We start from the raw sequence: 15337 nt of genomic DNA on the forward strand, positions 1-15337 counted from the left end.
TTACTGCAGGCAGAAGTCCTGACAGGCTACGTTACTTCCTCAGGTTTATCCAGTGTGTCAGGGGCTGTTGAGATGTACAGTGCTGGGGGTATTAGAGCCACATACTTGGCCACAGTGACACAATGAATAGCAATTAATAGCAAATTCTAGATATTAGTTCATAGGCAATAAAATGGAGCTATCTAACAAGCAATCTAATTTTAAATATTTTTATATTCAAAGACTATTATTGATAATCCAGATAATTTTAATAATATTCTGGTGCTTTCACGCTTTTTATACACTATGATGCCAATAATAAATACTTAGGTTCGTCAACTTTCACATTAATTCTTTTTCATCAAAATTCTAACCATTACACACTTTGAACCCTCCATCATATCACTATAATCTTGACTAAGTTTAATATGTTATACATTGGCATTTTCTAACTATTTTAATATACAAATCATGACCAGTTAAAACTAAGCAAGCTCAAGTACAATAATTACAATTTTTCCTCTTGAATAGTAATTTACATTTTATACATTTTATTTTATGTATTATGTAAAGGAACACATTGTTTTAAATGGATGCCTGCCCTATATGTCCGGCTGACCTTTGCATATTAAACAATGTATTACTCACTCTTGCATTTTTAATTAAATATGTAGTGTACATGTGGATTGTTTTATATAACATTTCTTGAATAAAAATATAATCCAGATTTAAGAAATGCATTAAAATATTGCATAATATTTACATAATTGTAAAATGAGTAAAATTGTGTTTGGTTTATTCATTGGCTCTGTTAATTCAATTACATTATTGATATTAATTTAAAAGTAAGAAAATGATGTACAGTTCTTGCACTAAGGAAACCAAAGTCAGTTTCATTAGTCAGAAGCTGAATCAACTACACTAAAGTATATATACTATTTTATCTGATTAACTGGAGGCTTATTATGACAAAAAATGAATTTCTAAATGTATTCTTTTTCATCATTAAAATGTGTAACACCATTATTAACTTAAATCAGAAAAAGCAGAGCATAAATGGAAAAATGTGATAATAAATGAATAAGGTAGACAAACAGTACAGTGGAACTGTAATGAGTACTTCACTATGCACTTCCCTAAAAGTACACATTTGTGTTTTGTTAACATGTTGTGTGTTTTTATACTAAACCTTATAGTGAATTTATTCTTGACAATACAACACTAATGATTATAGTTATTTATTTATTTTATATGGAATCAATAATCAATATTAATTATGCCATACAAATGTGTGCATTTCAGTTAGCCTAAAAATAAAATGACTACAACCATACCTCAAGCAACTAAGAAATATATCACAGCAATGCATGCTTTTTAATATATGAATGAAGTATTTAAAAATAATCAGTATTGTAGTTTCAGAAGAAGACATACTTTTATATCATGACAGGGTGTCTCATTGGTAATATGGTGTCAAGTGCAGAAGGGTCGTAGGGTGGAGATATGACAACAGACAAGCCTCCCATGTCAAGTGTAATTTAGGAGCCCAAACTAAATGGTAAAGCTCACCTGCTACGTATAACTGATGAGAGACAACATGGAAGGGTACCAGGGGTTCACAGTCTTTTAATTAAAAATTAGATTTGAGAGATTGAGGAGTACCTGAGGCTGGCACAGAGAGATTAGAAGAGATGGCTCCAAGACTTACAGAGGGTGTTCATGGTGCAATGGAGTTCAAATGCAGTAAAAGGTGTTTCTGTGTAGATTTCTGGAACACCTCACCTTTTACTTATTCATATGCCACATTTGTTTTTCATTGGCTCTCATACGGCCACTGAAAACATATTCTCCATTTAGACTAAATAAGGTACGTAAGGCACATGTGAAACTACTTACCATTTTAAGTCTAACTTTAGACAAATTCATATAAAGTCATGAAAGAATGAACGCTTCTGCTGAAGAGGTGGCATAAAAGTGAATTCAAATGCAATGAAACAATCCAAATGTCATTAAAGACGTGTATTTATACCTAAGATCAACCAAAAACATTGATGTATTTCAAACAATACCCACTAAAGTTCGCTCTGCATGGTTTTCTTTCCTTTTCACTTTTATGACAACTTTAGCATTATAACTAGGATATATTACTCGATTTCAGGGGCATTCCCGTGTATCACAAGCGCACTCTCACATACACACTGCATTTTGACCCTCTCCTCATGCTGCTGGAGGTTATTCTAGGAATCACAACAGAAGCATACCTAAAGCCTAGCTGCTGCCCTGTGCCAGTAGCCCCTTTAGCATGGATTTAGGAGGATAGCTGATGCAAGGGTGGACTGGCAGGGAGGAGAGTGGAGAGAAAAATCAGAGAGTCTGTGGCATCTTTGTTTTTGGTTGATGGGGAAAGTAAACTAGCTGAGCTGATAGTTGTGGACCACTGTCTGTTTAGCATGTTACAGTATGTATTACGTTAGTCTCTTTGGTTTCCTTTATGGTGTGGCGGACGCCCCTTTGACACTGGATCTGGGTCTGCAGCCATAGGGTGCACACTACATCCCCCGGAATGCTTGGTGGCAGCCCCCCTGGGTTACATTGGGGCCACAATCATGGAACACCGGAGCTCATCTCTATTGGGCTCCGTGGCTACTACCTGGGGGAGCTGCACAGCTTAATGAGCCTGTGTGGGCTGGATTGCAGCCACACCCGGAAGTGCAGCCTGAATTAGGTTAATTATCACCTGAAGCACTTCTAGGCAGGCTATAAGAAGAGCCTGCAGCCACTACTTGAGGTGCCAGAGTGAGGAGGAGGAGGAGGAGGAGGACGACGATGACGACAACAACAACAACGCCAACGACGAAGACAACAACAACAATGACGACGACGAAGACAACGACGACGACGACGCTGCCTGGGTAGAGTGGAGGAAGAAGAGTGTGTTTTTTTGGGTGTTTTTGTGTGTGTTTTGGGGACTGTGTAGGGCTGGTGGGACACAGGGAAGACACGCCCCATGGCTAAAGACAAAAATAAAATCTTTTTGTTTATTTTTATACATGCCTCTGCTGTGAATCTGTGTTGGGTCGACGCCAAGAGAGTGCTTCTGCCACAATGGTAATTTGATTATATTCCATATACAGTATATTATATATAGGGTGGCACTGCAGGGGTCTTCCTCCATCTAAAAATTAGTTCAGACTACTCCATGGTCACTAGGACAAGGGGACATCTGGGAGTGGAGATGGACCACTGCCCAGACAGGAGATCAAGGAGCCAGCAGAAAGATGGCATGGACCACCACCCAGAGAGAAGGATAAATGTAAATAATGCTGGAGAAATTTAAGAACCCAGCAGTTAGTCCTCTTGATCATTCAGATAAAGCAGGATGGTTCAGCTGCCCCCTGGCCACAAGCTGAGGTCTCTTGCCCTTTAAGTAAAATGCATGCCTTCCAAGGGTGCCAAAGATGACTTTAAATGACTTAGTGGTCAATTAGATGTGACTATAAATATGTTCTTCAGGCCTCCTAGGATTGTATGTCTGTGTAATTCGTAAGGAGAATTAACCTAACAAAGATCCACAATAACAAACATACTAGCTTGGGTTAAGGAGCATAAACGCTGAATGCCTGAGAGGTTAAAAAAATTGCCTAGGCTGATGAAATTCAATATGACGGTGTAAACGCAATGAGATAAACAATCTATCTTTCTAATAATGCTGAGTGGTGATAAAGATATAATGACATAGGATGCATTTACATGGCACACTGAGTCTTTGGGTACAAGTTGAGCAGCATTTAAAACCTGCAAAATATCCATTATTTGGGGCACCCCTTCTTGAAAGCAACATACTCAAATGCAAAAGTTATTTTTCAACAGTATAAAATTCTAGGCAATAAGAATAAAATAGTCCTGGAATACATGTGGAAACATGGCAGTAAATTTAGATTAGTGGTTTGGATGTATTTATTGTGTGATTATGAGCTATACGTGAAACAAATTGCTGTTGTGGTTGTCAGCTCTTAAATCAAGTACCAGTATGATGAAATGGAACAAGGCATTGAGAGCAGGGATCCACCAATAGTCAATTTGGAACAATTATGGGAAACACTGAATCTGGCATGAGTCGGCATTCCCGTGGGGTACTTTTGAAGTCTTTTTGAGCGAATGACCAATAAAAACCAGGATGTTTAAGGTGTACAAATCATTCAGTTTATGTTATTGATTGACAGAGACAAAACCGCTTCCTGTTATGCGTGTCCAGAAATTCCACGTGAGTCCTCTCAGAGAAGTAATAAAGAGAGTGTGAAAGATCAATTTTAGTTTTCTAATGGTGTTCCAAAAAACATGTTGGAATATGCACAGGCTGATAAACAAGACTAAGATCAATAAAGTTCACAGTGTAATACTAAACTCATAGTGACCAAACAAAGCTGAAACCAGGATTTAAACTAAATTGATTTGCTCAAGTATGAGAAATTGTTTGCAAATTGTTCCTTTTATTTTAATAGAAAATTCACACATTGTTTTCACTGCAAAGACATTTTATATAACATGATATCATGAGTCCCATGGCATGAAAATCTCATGCCAAGCAGTCACACAGCATCATAAGGTTAAGACACACACAATGATGGTGAGCATGAAGACCCTTAAACAAAACAGGAGCATCATGACTTAAACAAACACAGCTTTATCTAAGTAATCCTGACAGTTTCCAAGGCTGGAATTATTATTATGTTAAACATATCTAGCAATGCAACATATAACATTCTATTTTTCATTTTTGTGTAGCACAATCTAGAATGAATAAACTCACTTTGTTCTTCAAATAATATTTAACAGCCTTGACAACTGCTGTGTAAGCTAGTGCTGTAAAGTAAAATCCTGTCCAGTGTGGTGTGTCCTGTAATGTTGTTTGTGTTATTTCTTGGCAGTTTAGTTTCCTCCTCCATACAAAATGACATACTTGTTTAGTAAACTAATGACTATGCATTGACCTTGTGGGAATGAGAGTGAGAGTGTCCCCTACAATGGACTGGCCGGGCCTTCTGTCTGAGGCTACTCTGTAATATAAAAAGGTAGGTGCAGAAAAAGGATACATGTAAAGATATTAATAAAAAATTAAAGGTCTGTCACAAGTAGTTACTTTTTATATTGTTACTTAAATATTGAGGTGCCAGAACAGGAAATATAATGAGTTCTGCTATGGGTTAAATCTTGAATAAGAAAAGTTAATGGAATGTATCTATAGACTGAATTTGGAATGTACAGTATAAGGTCAAGTCTGAAATATAAGGAGTGAATGTGGAATATTTCAATATACATACAGGTAAATGAGATATATAAGGAGTTCAATTTACACACACACACACACAAACACACACACTGTATGCATGTATGTATATATATATATATATACTAGGGTGCTTCGCTCACCAACCCCTACCCCCATTCCCCTCCAGCACCCCATGAAGATGGGAAACAAGTATTCCTCTAGAAGCAAAACTTTACATTTCAATCCATCTGCATAACTAAAATTCTATGTATGTTTTTTTTAATATATCTAATAAAATACCACATATTTCATTAATTAGCTTTGCTTTTTAATGTCTGAGTAACTGCTTAGTTAAATGCATACAGACACACATATACAACGTTGTATATATATATATATATATATATATATATATATATATATATATATATATATATATATATATACATACACATACATATAAACACATATATACACATGTACAGATACACACATATGCATATAGACATACACATACATACATACATACATATACATACATATACACATACACACACCTTTTTGTTTTTGCAATGTGTAATGTTGAGGGATTTGTGCTTATGTATATGCTTTTGCATTTCCGTCTGTTTTATTAAGTTTAAAATAAGCCATTAATTTTGTATTTCTATTTTTCGCTACCTTTAAAGCTTCTGCTTCTTCGCCCTCTTTAAACTGAATCATATTCTAACCTGGTAAATGAATCGTTAATAATTCAACAGAAAGACATCGACTGTGCATTGGCAATTCCATTAAATGCCACCCGCTTTCCATTGCACTGACGTACCGAGTATCTAAATATGCTTGAACTTCGTCCTGAGACTGTTCTTTGGATAAAGTTACGCGTACTCTATCGTGCTCTTTATCAATGTACTTGTAGATGTACTTAATACTCATTTCCAAAGCACAATAATTGACATTAATATGACAATTGAATTGTTTGAGCAAATACGGGTTATATGGTACAATCATTGAATTATCGATCTTCACAATTTTATCATCTTTCTTTTTGTGATAAGTGTGTTGTTCGTGATGATTATCTCTTCGGTGATAATCTGGAAAGCTAGCCTTAGTCTTATCTGTTGATTGAACGAACACTTTAGGAAATTTCTTGTAACACTGTTTCTCTTTTGAGTCCCAACATACTGAATCTTTTAAATGACGTCCGTGAGACATGTGTTTAATGACTGTACCATAATTCAAGATAGGTTTCTCTGTTTGGAATTTCAGTACAGACAAACCGATCTACAACATCAGCAGTTAATAATTTATTTTGCAAAGTAACCAATAAATGAATGTGAGGTAAACCTAGTTTTTGAAATTCGACCATGTAAATGTATGCTCTGATTTGGCTGAACACTGTTTCGATTCTATGTTGCATTGCTTCTCTGTTATTATAAATATACTGTACACCTGCCCAAATTGTGGTGTCTTCAAAATTAAACTTGTTGTAGCTTTATTTGTTGTGGGACCACAGATTCTCATAGCGTATGGTCCTGAATCGTGTAAATCTATGTTTTGAGCATTAAATGATGCGAACGCGAAAAGATTATTGTAGACTTGGATATTTTGCCTGTAATGTTTGTGGATTTCATTTTCACCAAACAAAAAATCTTTTAATTCTTGTGGATACGCCTTTTCATTGGGAGGCAACGCTACTTTTCCCTGATGGCAACAGGAATTAGATGATCTACAAGTCTCCGACTTAAACTTTCAAGCCTTACAATATCTACATACTTCTGGCATATTACCTATGTTTTTTTTTTTTGTTCTTTATTTCGCCTTATACAATTTCTTGTATTAAGAATTTGTTAATTTTCGCATACCCCATGGGGTCAGAGCGCAGGGTCAGCCATTGTACAGCGCCCCTGGAGCAATTGAAGGTTAAGGGCCTTGCTCAAGGGCCCAGCAGAGTAGGATCTCTTTTGGCAGTGACGGGGATTCGAACCGGCAACCTTCGGGATACCAGCACAGATCCTTAGCCTCAGAGCCACCACTCCGCCCTAAATATATATGTCCATATATTCAAACTCTTTTTGCTGTTCCGTTATTTCACCGAGTAATAATATCCACTTGTTTGTGCTAATGCGATCTTTACTATCTTTTTTTAAGCCTTTCGAATTCCACTTCTTTTTAATCTCTAACCCGCTCTGCATATGTATTGTGCCAATGCGTTTGAAAGTCATTATGAAGTCTTTTATTTCTGACACCGATTGGATCTAGAGCTTTTCAATTCCACTTGGTCCGGGCCGATTATTACTTTCCTTATTTTCTGAATTTGCACATAGATTATTATTGTTCTCTTGTGCATCCTTTTTTACCTTCTTTTCTCTCCAACGCTTTCATGTCTCTTTTTGACGTGCTGCTCTTTCTTCTTCGCTTAGTCATTTAAGCGCCATCTAGAACGTATAACATTTTTAAGAGCTGGGAGGACATGAAGTGTGTCTGCCAAAAGCATTCCAACAACTGCGAGGTTAGATGTCCGTGAACTTGTTTTAAACTGTTTGTAAGTCGGGCGTGACGTGCAGAAGTCACCGTCCCATGGGTCTTGCTTCCTAAGGTTTTGATGTCTAGTCTCACATGACGTCAAAGTGTCTCTCCGAGATGATCACGTCTCGACCCAAGATTTTTTATATAATAGACAGATACAGTATATACTGTATCTCTCTATATATAAAAGAAAATCCTGGAATGGAAAGCAAATGCAAGGCTACGATATGTGATCCTCTCGGAAGACGATTTTAAAGACCCGCGAGACCAAAGACACTTGCCACGGTGCAAGACACACCCTACTTACAAGACAAGACCACGGGCAGAAAAAAAAATCAGTAGTGTAAAGGCAGTCACGCAGCACACACAGCTCCATGGCTCTCAGTGCATATAAAGTGTATAAGGTCAATACGGTAGAAATGAAATGAATAGGGTAGAAATGTAACGTCGACGACTAAACAAAGATGAAAGAAAAGCGCGGAGAAAAGAGACCCACATGCGGTGGAGAGAAAAAAATGCTATAAAGAAAAATAATAATCTAGGTGCAAATTTAGAAAATAAGGAAAGTGCTAATCAGCCCAGAACAAGTGGAACTGAAAACAAAGCACGTCCAACAGGGCTCAGAATTAAAAGATTAGAACTTCATAAACGGGAGCAGCGTTATACGTCCTGCAAGACAGAGATTTAACCATGCCCGGGCCGGAAATAAAGGACAATTATTGTTTTTACAACGTCAAGCAAGATAAGTCAGTGAGCCATCATTTAAAATAAGTCCACAGACTTCTAACTAAGCAGTTGTTGGATTGCTTTTGGCAGACACGCACAATGTGCTCCTGGCTCTTAAAACAATGACATGCAACAAGCAGAACAGGCAGCTCGCCAGCAGGTTGAAGCCTTTTTTGTGACTGATAAGTCCGATTGAGTGGGGCGGAGTACAGCACGGAAGACTGATAGCGGGGTACTTATTGATGCGGTAAGGGGGACGCGAGACCCAGGGGAGGAGGGGTCGGAGAGGGTGCTAGACAGTTGTTTTTGGGGTTACGAAGTCGCCAATTGTTCAAGTAAAACGTTTGTGACACTTTATTACGTCAGTCACTAAAAAAGACAGTAAAGATCTCATTAGCGCAAACAAAAGGTGATTAATCATCAGAGTCAGGTGTAACTGAAAAAATAGCAGGACAAAGCAAGGTCGTCCCACAACAGTTAAAGCAACGACAAGTTTAATTTCAAAGAATACACAATTCAGTCAGGTGTATATTTATGATGAAGGAGAAGCGATGCAAATTTTAACAGGCGACAAGTAAGGTATTGTATATATTCCGTGAATAACATTAGACACCAAAGGAGATCGTGATATGCCATTCGTATTAAAATGTTTACAGTTTACCATGAGAATAGCTTTTGCTACGACAATTAACAAATCAAAGGGACAACCATTTGAAAACGTCGGATTATTTATTAGAGAAACAGAAACAATATTCACTAACAGGCGATTATATGTTGCGTTGTCACAATGTATTTCCAAAAACAGACTAAAAATTCAATGCGATCTTGAAGAAAAGGTAATTCAAAATATTGTTTTTAATAAATCTTTAAAGTAAAAAGTGCAACTAATGAAACTGAAACAATTCCAAAGAAAAAAAAGCTTTTAAAATTGTATATCCGATTAACCAAACAGCGGCATGGTGGTGCAGTGGGTAGCGCTGCTGCCTCGCAGTTAGGAGACCTGGGTTCGCTTCCCTGGTCCTCCCTGCGTGGAGTGTGCATGTTCTCCCCGTGTCTGCGTGGCTTTCCTCCGGGTGCTTCTTCCCACAGTCCAAAAACATGCAGGTTGGGTGGATCGACGATTCTAAGTTGTCCCTAGTGTGTGCTTGGTGTGTGTGCGAGCCATGCGATGGGCTAGTACCCTGCCCAGGGTTTGTTTCCTGCCTTGCGCCCTGTGTTGGCTAGGATTGGCTCCAGTAGACCCCAGTGACCCTGTAGTTAGGATATAGCAGGTTGGATGATGGATGGATGGATTAACCAAACACAGGGGTTTGCGAGCGAAGCGAGCAGGGGGCAGAGCCCCCTAGTATATAGTAAAAATTACACACTCTATGTGTGTGTGTGTGTTTGTGTAGGATGTATATTATTTATACTGTATAGAATACATTATATTGTATAAGTTATGTTTTTGTATGTATGTACTGTATGTGTGTATTTGTATATATTATATGCATATATTATATGTTGGTCTTTATGCTCCAAAAGAATATGCGGAAAATGTCTTACGTGAGGTCAGTCAGTACATTGATTATGGCTGTTTGGATGTTTCAAATGTGTTATTAATTTCATGACAAAAGTTGTGTATATATATATATATATATATATATATATATATATATATATATATATATTCCTTAAAATAATCAAAACCTTGACAAAACGTATATTGTACGTTCAATGAGTGATAGAAAATCCAGAAAAAAGGAATAAAAAATGACTTTTTTTTCACAAACCCTATTCCCATCAGACAAGACAGCAATTATCCTCTTGAGATTAAATGTACTACCTGGACTGTACACCTTTCAAAGCTCAGATTAGTAGTGTATGTGGTTATTCAACATCCTTAAAGATCCTTTTTCCATCTCAGAGCACAAGAACTACTTGTAATAGTTGGTTACTTCAATCTGCAATTTAGCTGATAGATTTTTTATGTTTACTGAAGCAGATAATCACTTAATATGGAATATTCATATAAAATATTGAAATTCAATAGATTATACAGTTCATTTATATGCTAACATATTAAAAATGGCAAGTTTTACAAAGAATCTTTGGAATCAATTATTAAAAATGATTAATAAGACTGGCAATTACAATAATATAATATAAGAATGGAAAGAAGCAGAAAATTGAAAAATGTTTAATACCTGTAGGTCTTCTTAAATTTCTTGCTAATAAGATTCTTCTCATAGTACCATCCATAGCAGCTTCTTCTATGTGAGAGTGGTCCCCAATTACAGTCCAATACATCATTCTTAAAGTAGATAAATAATATTAACAGAAAATGATGCACACTTAGTGATCACATTTAAAAACTGATAAATCATTGTATTTATATATTTTAAAAATGGACAATTGTTTTGACTTCTCTTAAGGCATTAACATGAATAAAATTAAAGTTGTCTGAAGTGCTGTACCATTGTAAATGTTTCTGACCATCAGAGCAAAGATATTTTTGTACTCTGGTTGAACTAAAGAGGAAAATGGTTTTAATTAAAGAGCAGTCGAGGGGAGATGTTTATATTCTTAGTGAATAAAATGAATGTTTTGATGGAGTAACTTGGGAGATAATCTACATACTGTAGAAATAGCAGTGGACTAAAGAAGTTTTGAGGTCATTACTTGAAAGAAAAAAAGTGTAAACCTGGACCAAAACAGCAATACTTGCTTTTACTGATTCTGTCCTAGATATAGTCACAAATCATGTAGGGAGAAGTGATAAAGGTAGAAAAGAAAAGAATACATAGAGCGCTACTTAAGAGCATACATTTGCAGATTATCCTGCTAGCACTTCAGGCAAGAGGAAGGCCATGAACATTAATGTGAAAAAGCCAGAAGCCAAAAGGTAGCAGACAACACAGAAAAAAGATGAAAAAGAGGTAAACATCAGAAAAGCTGAAGAGACAGTCAAGCATGTCAAGAAATTCTTATACTTAAGTTTGTGTATGTCAGGAAATGGAAGATATGAAGAATAGAATAAAGTAGCATTTAAATGGGCTTAGAGAAGAAAGCTGTTAACTAATCATACAAAAATAAAGAAAAAATAGGCTAATACACAGTAGTGTGATGTTTAAAATGATACGATACACATATTGACACTTACTAGGACTTGATTGAGATGAAATGCAACATGAATGAACATGAAGGAAGTCATACAAAAGTGTTAGGCTATACTAAGGTATCTTGACCAAAAAATAAAAATATTGAAGTGACAGAAGAATTGGAAGCCTGTTTTCTATGAGAAGAAGAGCACAAAGTCAGCCAACACCTTAAAAATGCTTTAATTGTGCAAAACAGGATAAACAGTATCTGATCTGTTCTGATTGGAAAATGTTTGTTCCACACCTGCTAAGGTCAGTCCCCTTATATATTCAAGTATATAGGTCTACTGTATTATTACCATATACTGTATATATCATTTAGAAATACAACAGAATTTAATAACAAATTGATAAAGTCTTACCCTCGTAGTGGATTAACAGCAACTGCATAAGGCTCTCCGGTAATGTCAGTTATAAGGCGGGTACAATTTGATTCTCCAAGTTGACCCACATTAATTGAGTATCTCAGTCTAGTCCAATGAGTAGTATAATAACTGAACCAATGCATTCTAGAGTGATCTGTCCAATAGATATTTCCAGTTATCCAGTCAGCTGAAACATCTCTAGGTCTTCTGAAATCAGGACACTAGGAACATAATCATACACTGTATATGAGGTGGTTTAGAGAAGACTGAATGATATATATTACTTTATTTTTTTTATTTTCTTTTCTCATCACACTTTTATACCATTTTTCTTTACATGAAGTGACAGATTTTTCATTTTTTTGCAATGAAATAATCTAAAATGTATAACAAAAAATAACAGATTTGTAACAAAGTATAAATCTATTACCATTTTATAAAGGTGTATGTTAAATAATAAAATACCATTATTACTATTATTATTTTACGGTACATTTTTGCAATACTCTTTTAGGCTAAGAACAATGCAGTAAATACTATGTTTATTCTGTTCCATACTTACAATTAATCCGCTATTAGTTTGCGATTGGACGCCATCTAGAACTTCTTTGTTAAAAATTCCTCCAGGGTTAAATTGAGTGCCCCAGATAACCTTATGGCTTTGATAGATGAAGTCCATTCCAATGATTCTGGCGTTGTCCTCAATGCGCGCTACTTGTTTATGCCCATGGTTCTGATTAAATGGATATACAAAACTTCGAATTTCAGTGTCATTAGCTATGTAGAGAACTTGATCTTCTGGTCCTGGATGTTGTTTGATTAAAATGCAAAAAAGTATAAACAAATGTGTAAGTTTTGTCCTGAATTTACAGTAAGAAAAGTAAAATAGTGGAAAAATCAACTATAGCTTAAAATTTCCATTACAAAAACAATGCACATAAATGTTACGTCTGTAACGTAATTTATATTTATTAGAATAATAAATGTAAAATTTTGTCCATTTAAAAACTCACTTTTAAAATAATAACCTTACATTTCTAACAGTATGCAAAAAAAATATAAATGCACATTTAAGTACAATTTTTTATTACATAATCTTCAGAATGCAAGCATTATTGGTTAAAAAAACTGGACTCTACTGTTTTACTTTTGTGCAGAATGATGATGTTGCTAGGAAGTCTGTCTCACAAATCCAAATATATGACCTGGTTACTGTTTGTGTTAAGATCCTCACTTGATCTGAACAAGCTTTTCTCTGGGTACTCCAGCTTCCTACCACATTTCAAAAAATATTTGGATCACTGGTGACTCCATACTGTGTGTGTGAGTGTGCATTGTAATGGGATTCATTCCCACGTTCTGTCTCATGATGAATGAAAGATCATACTGTACACAGGAGAGCGAGCCATCAGGATATGCTTTAGAGTGAAGGGTTTTGTACTTTGTCATGAGTACTTCTACTTGTGTTTACACCTGCAAAGTTTCAAATGAATGAACAGCTAGACAGAACAGTGGGCTTGTAATAGATTGTTCAACATAAAAACACTAGACCATACTTGTGGAGTTTAATATGCCCATAGGTCTCCAGGAGATATTTTTTTCCTGAATGTAGCCTTAGTTTTGGCAATTCCCTTGACCTTAGGAGTGGTTAAGCACTACAACATCACTGCAAGCCACAAGTGAATCCTTCGTCTTTATAATATCTGGTGTCTCTTTCATTTTGATACACAATGGAAAGGCACAACTGGGACAACTACTAATTTTTTAATTCATTAGTTTAATCATTTAATTTTCAAACCCAATTTAAAATGCCCTGTAGTAGAATATCTTCAAATAGACTTGTGCAATCATAAAATTCAGTTAAAGTAGCTTTTACCTAATACCTGGTTTGAGAGACATATCTTTTAGTAATTCTTCATATTATACTAACAATGGTACCTGCCACAGACAGTGTTTGCTATCTCTTGCCAGATGTGTACCTTCAGTGCCTTCCCTCCATATTTGTATGTATGTGTAAACACCTCTTCACCAGCACTCTCACTCTTGAGCATATACCTGTAAAGCCTGCGCCTCATACTCGTTCATTATTTGCGAGGCACCTTTCTCGTCACATGTCTGGTTTTATACTTGCTGTCTTTGAAGGCAACTCGTTCATTGTGGCTCATACGTGTTTACTCCTAAACATGTGTCTCACACTAGCACTTCCTTTTATGTTGCGTCACCAAAGCCAAACTGACCATTCAGATTGCTTTGAGGGACTGGAAACACAGACCTTAGCGTTTTATTATACTATAGATGTAAAATAGATCCCAAAATAAAAAAAATGCAAGAAACTTTAAACAGGGTAACAAAATGCAACAATTTTTTAATCGATCATGAAATGAATCAGTATACAGGTGTTCTTGACACTGTTGTGGTGTTATTCGGCTTCTGACATAATTTGATGAATTTTGTTCAGGCAGCCTTAAATTTTGTACATTCAATAAAAGATAAAATATTTCTTTTCAAATAACAACTGTGCAAACCATAGGTAACGGCAGTAGGGTACGGTAAATCCTTCATTATTTAACCTTGGATTACTCTCATTTGGAGTCATGAAACAGCGTTCTTTTGTAAAAAATTAAGAAATAATTGGTCGATAGGAGTAAAGTTTTCAGCACATGCAGATTATTAAGATAAAATAAAGAAAGTGCCAATACATATAATGCACAACATCTCCTGATGCTGCTCTGTGTTACACTCCTCAGTGACTCCATTCATTTGTTTCACTTTTTTCTCATCTAATAAAAAACAGGATCAAAGGTAACACTAATACCGAATGTCAGAAAGGCAGCTAAATGGAGAGAAAAAAAGGGTGCTTTCCACTTCACTTTTACTGCAGAATGACTTATCCTAAAGGTGAAGGGTTAAGCTGTGAGCTGATGCCCAGTACTGCTTTTCCTTTTCCACATGCATCTGTCACATTTGTCCATGAAAACTACAAGTAATAACATATTAATGCAAAATGCTCCATTGCTTAGCTTTGCCATTCAATCAAACGACGAATGACCTTCAAATCACTGATTCAATGTGAAGTGAAACCTTCAAAGCCACTGGGCAGGTGGCCATAACAATGAAAAATATCATAGCATCCCTCATCTCATCCCCAAAGATACTTGCTCTTGTTATGAGAAAAAGCAATTTTCCATCCTTTTAGATAATGGACATAAGGCTCAGCAGCTCCTCTTAGATAGCCATTCAGGAAAGATGTGTTTTGGAATAAGCACAGAGGATCAGCAGATTCATATATTGTTTATTAATTGCACGTGGAGAGCACAAGACTCCTAAATGAA

General features: G+C 36.0%; 1 protein-coding gene across 1 annotated transcript in view; it reads right to left on the reverse strand.

Annotated features, from left to right (window-relative positions):
* Positions 1-15337, reverse strand: part of lrp1bb (low density lipoprotein receptor-related protein 1Bb) — a 2167948-nt gene that overhangs the window by 87465 nt on the left and 2065146 nt on the right. Inside the window, exons 77-79 of the mRNA XM_051931086.1 lie at positions 12568-12809; positions 12003-12226; positions 10687-10793 (exon numbers count right to left, since the gene is read on the reverse strand). Coding sequence (XP_051787046.1) covers positions 10687-10793; positions 12003-12226; positions 12568-12809 — 573 coding nt within the window. The remainder of the gene's footprint in view (positions 1-10686; positions 10794-12002; positions 12227-12567; positions 12810-15337) is intronic.

Source organism: Erpetoichthys calabaricus, chromosome 8, assembly GCF_900747795.2.
Source record: "Erpetoichthys calabaricus chromosome 8, fErpCal1.3, whole genome shotgun sequence".
Classification (NCBI taxonomy): Eukaryota; Metazoa; Chordata; class Cladistia; order Polypteriformes; family Polypteridae; genus Erpetoichthys; species Erpetoichthys calabaricus.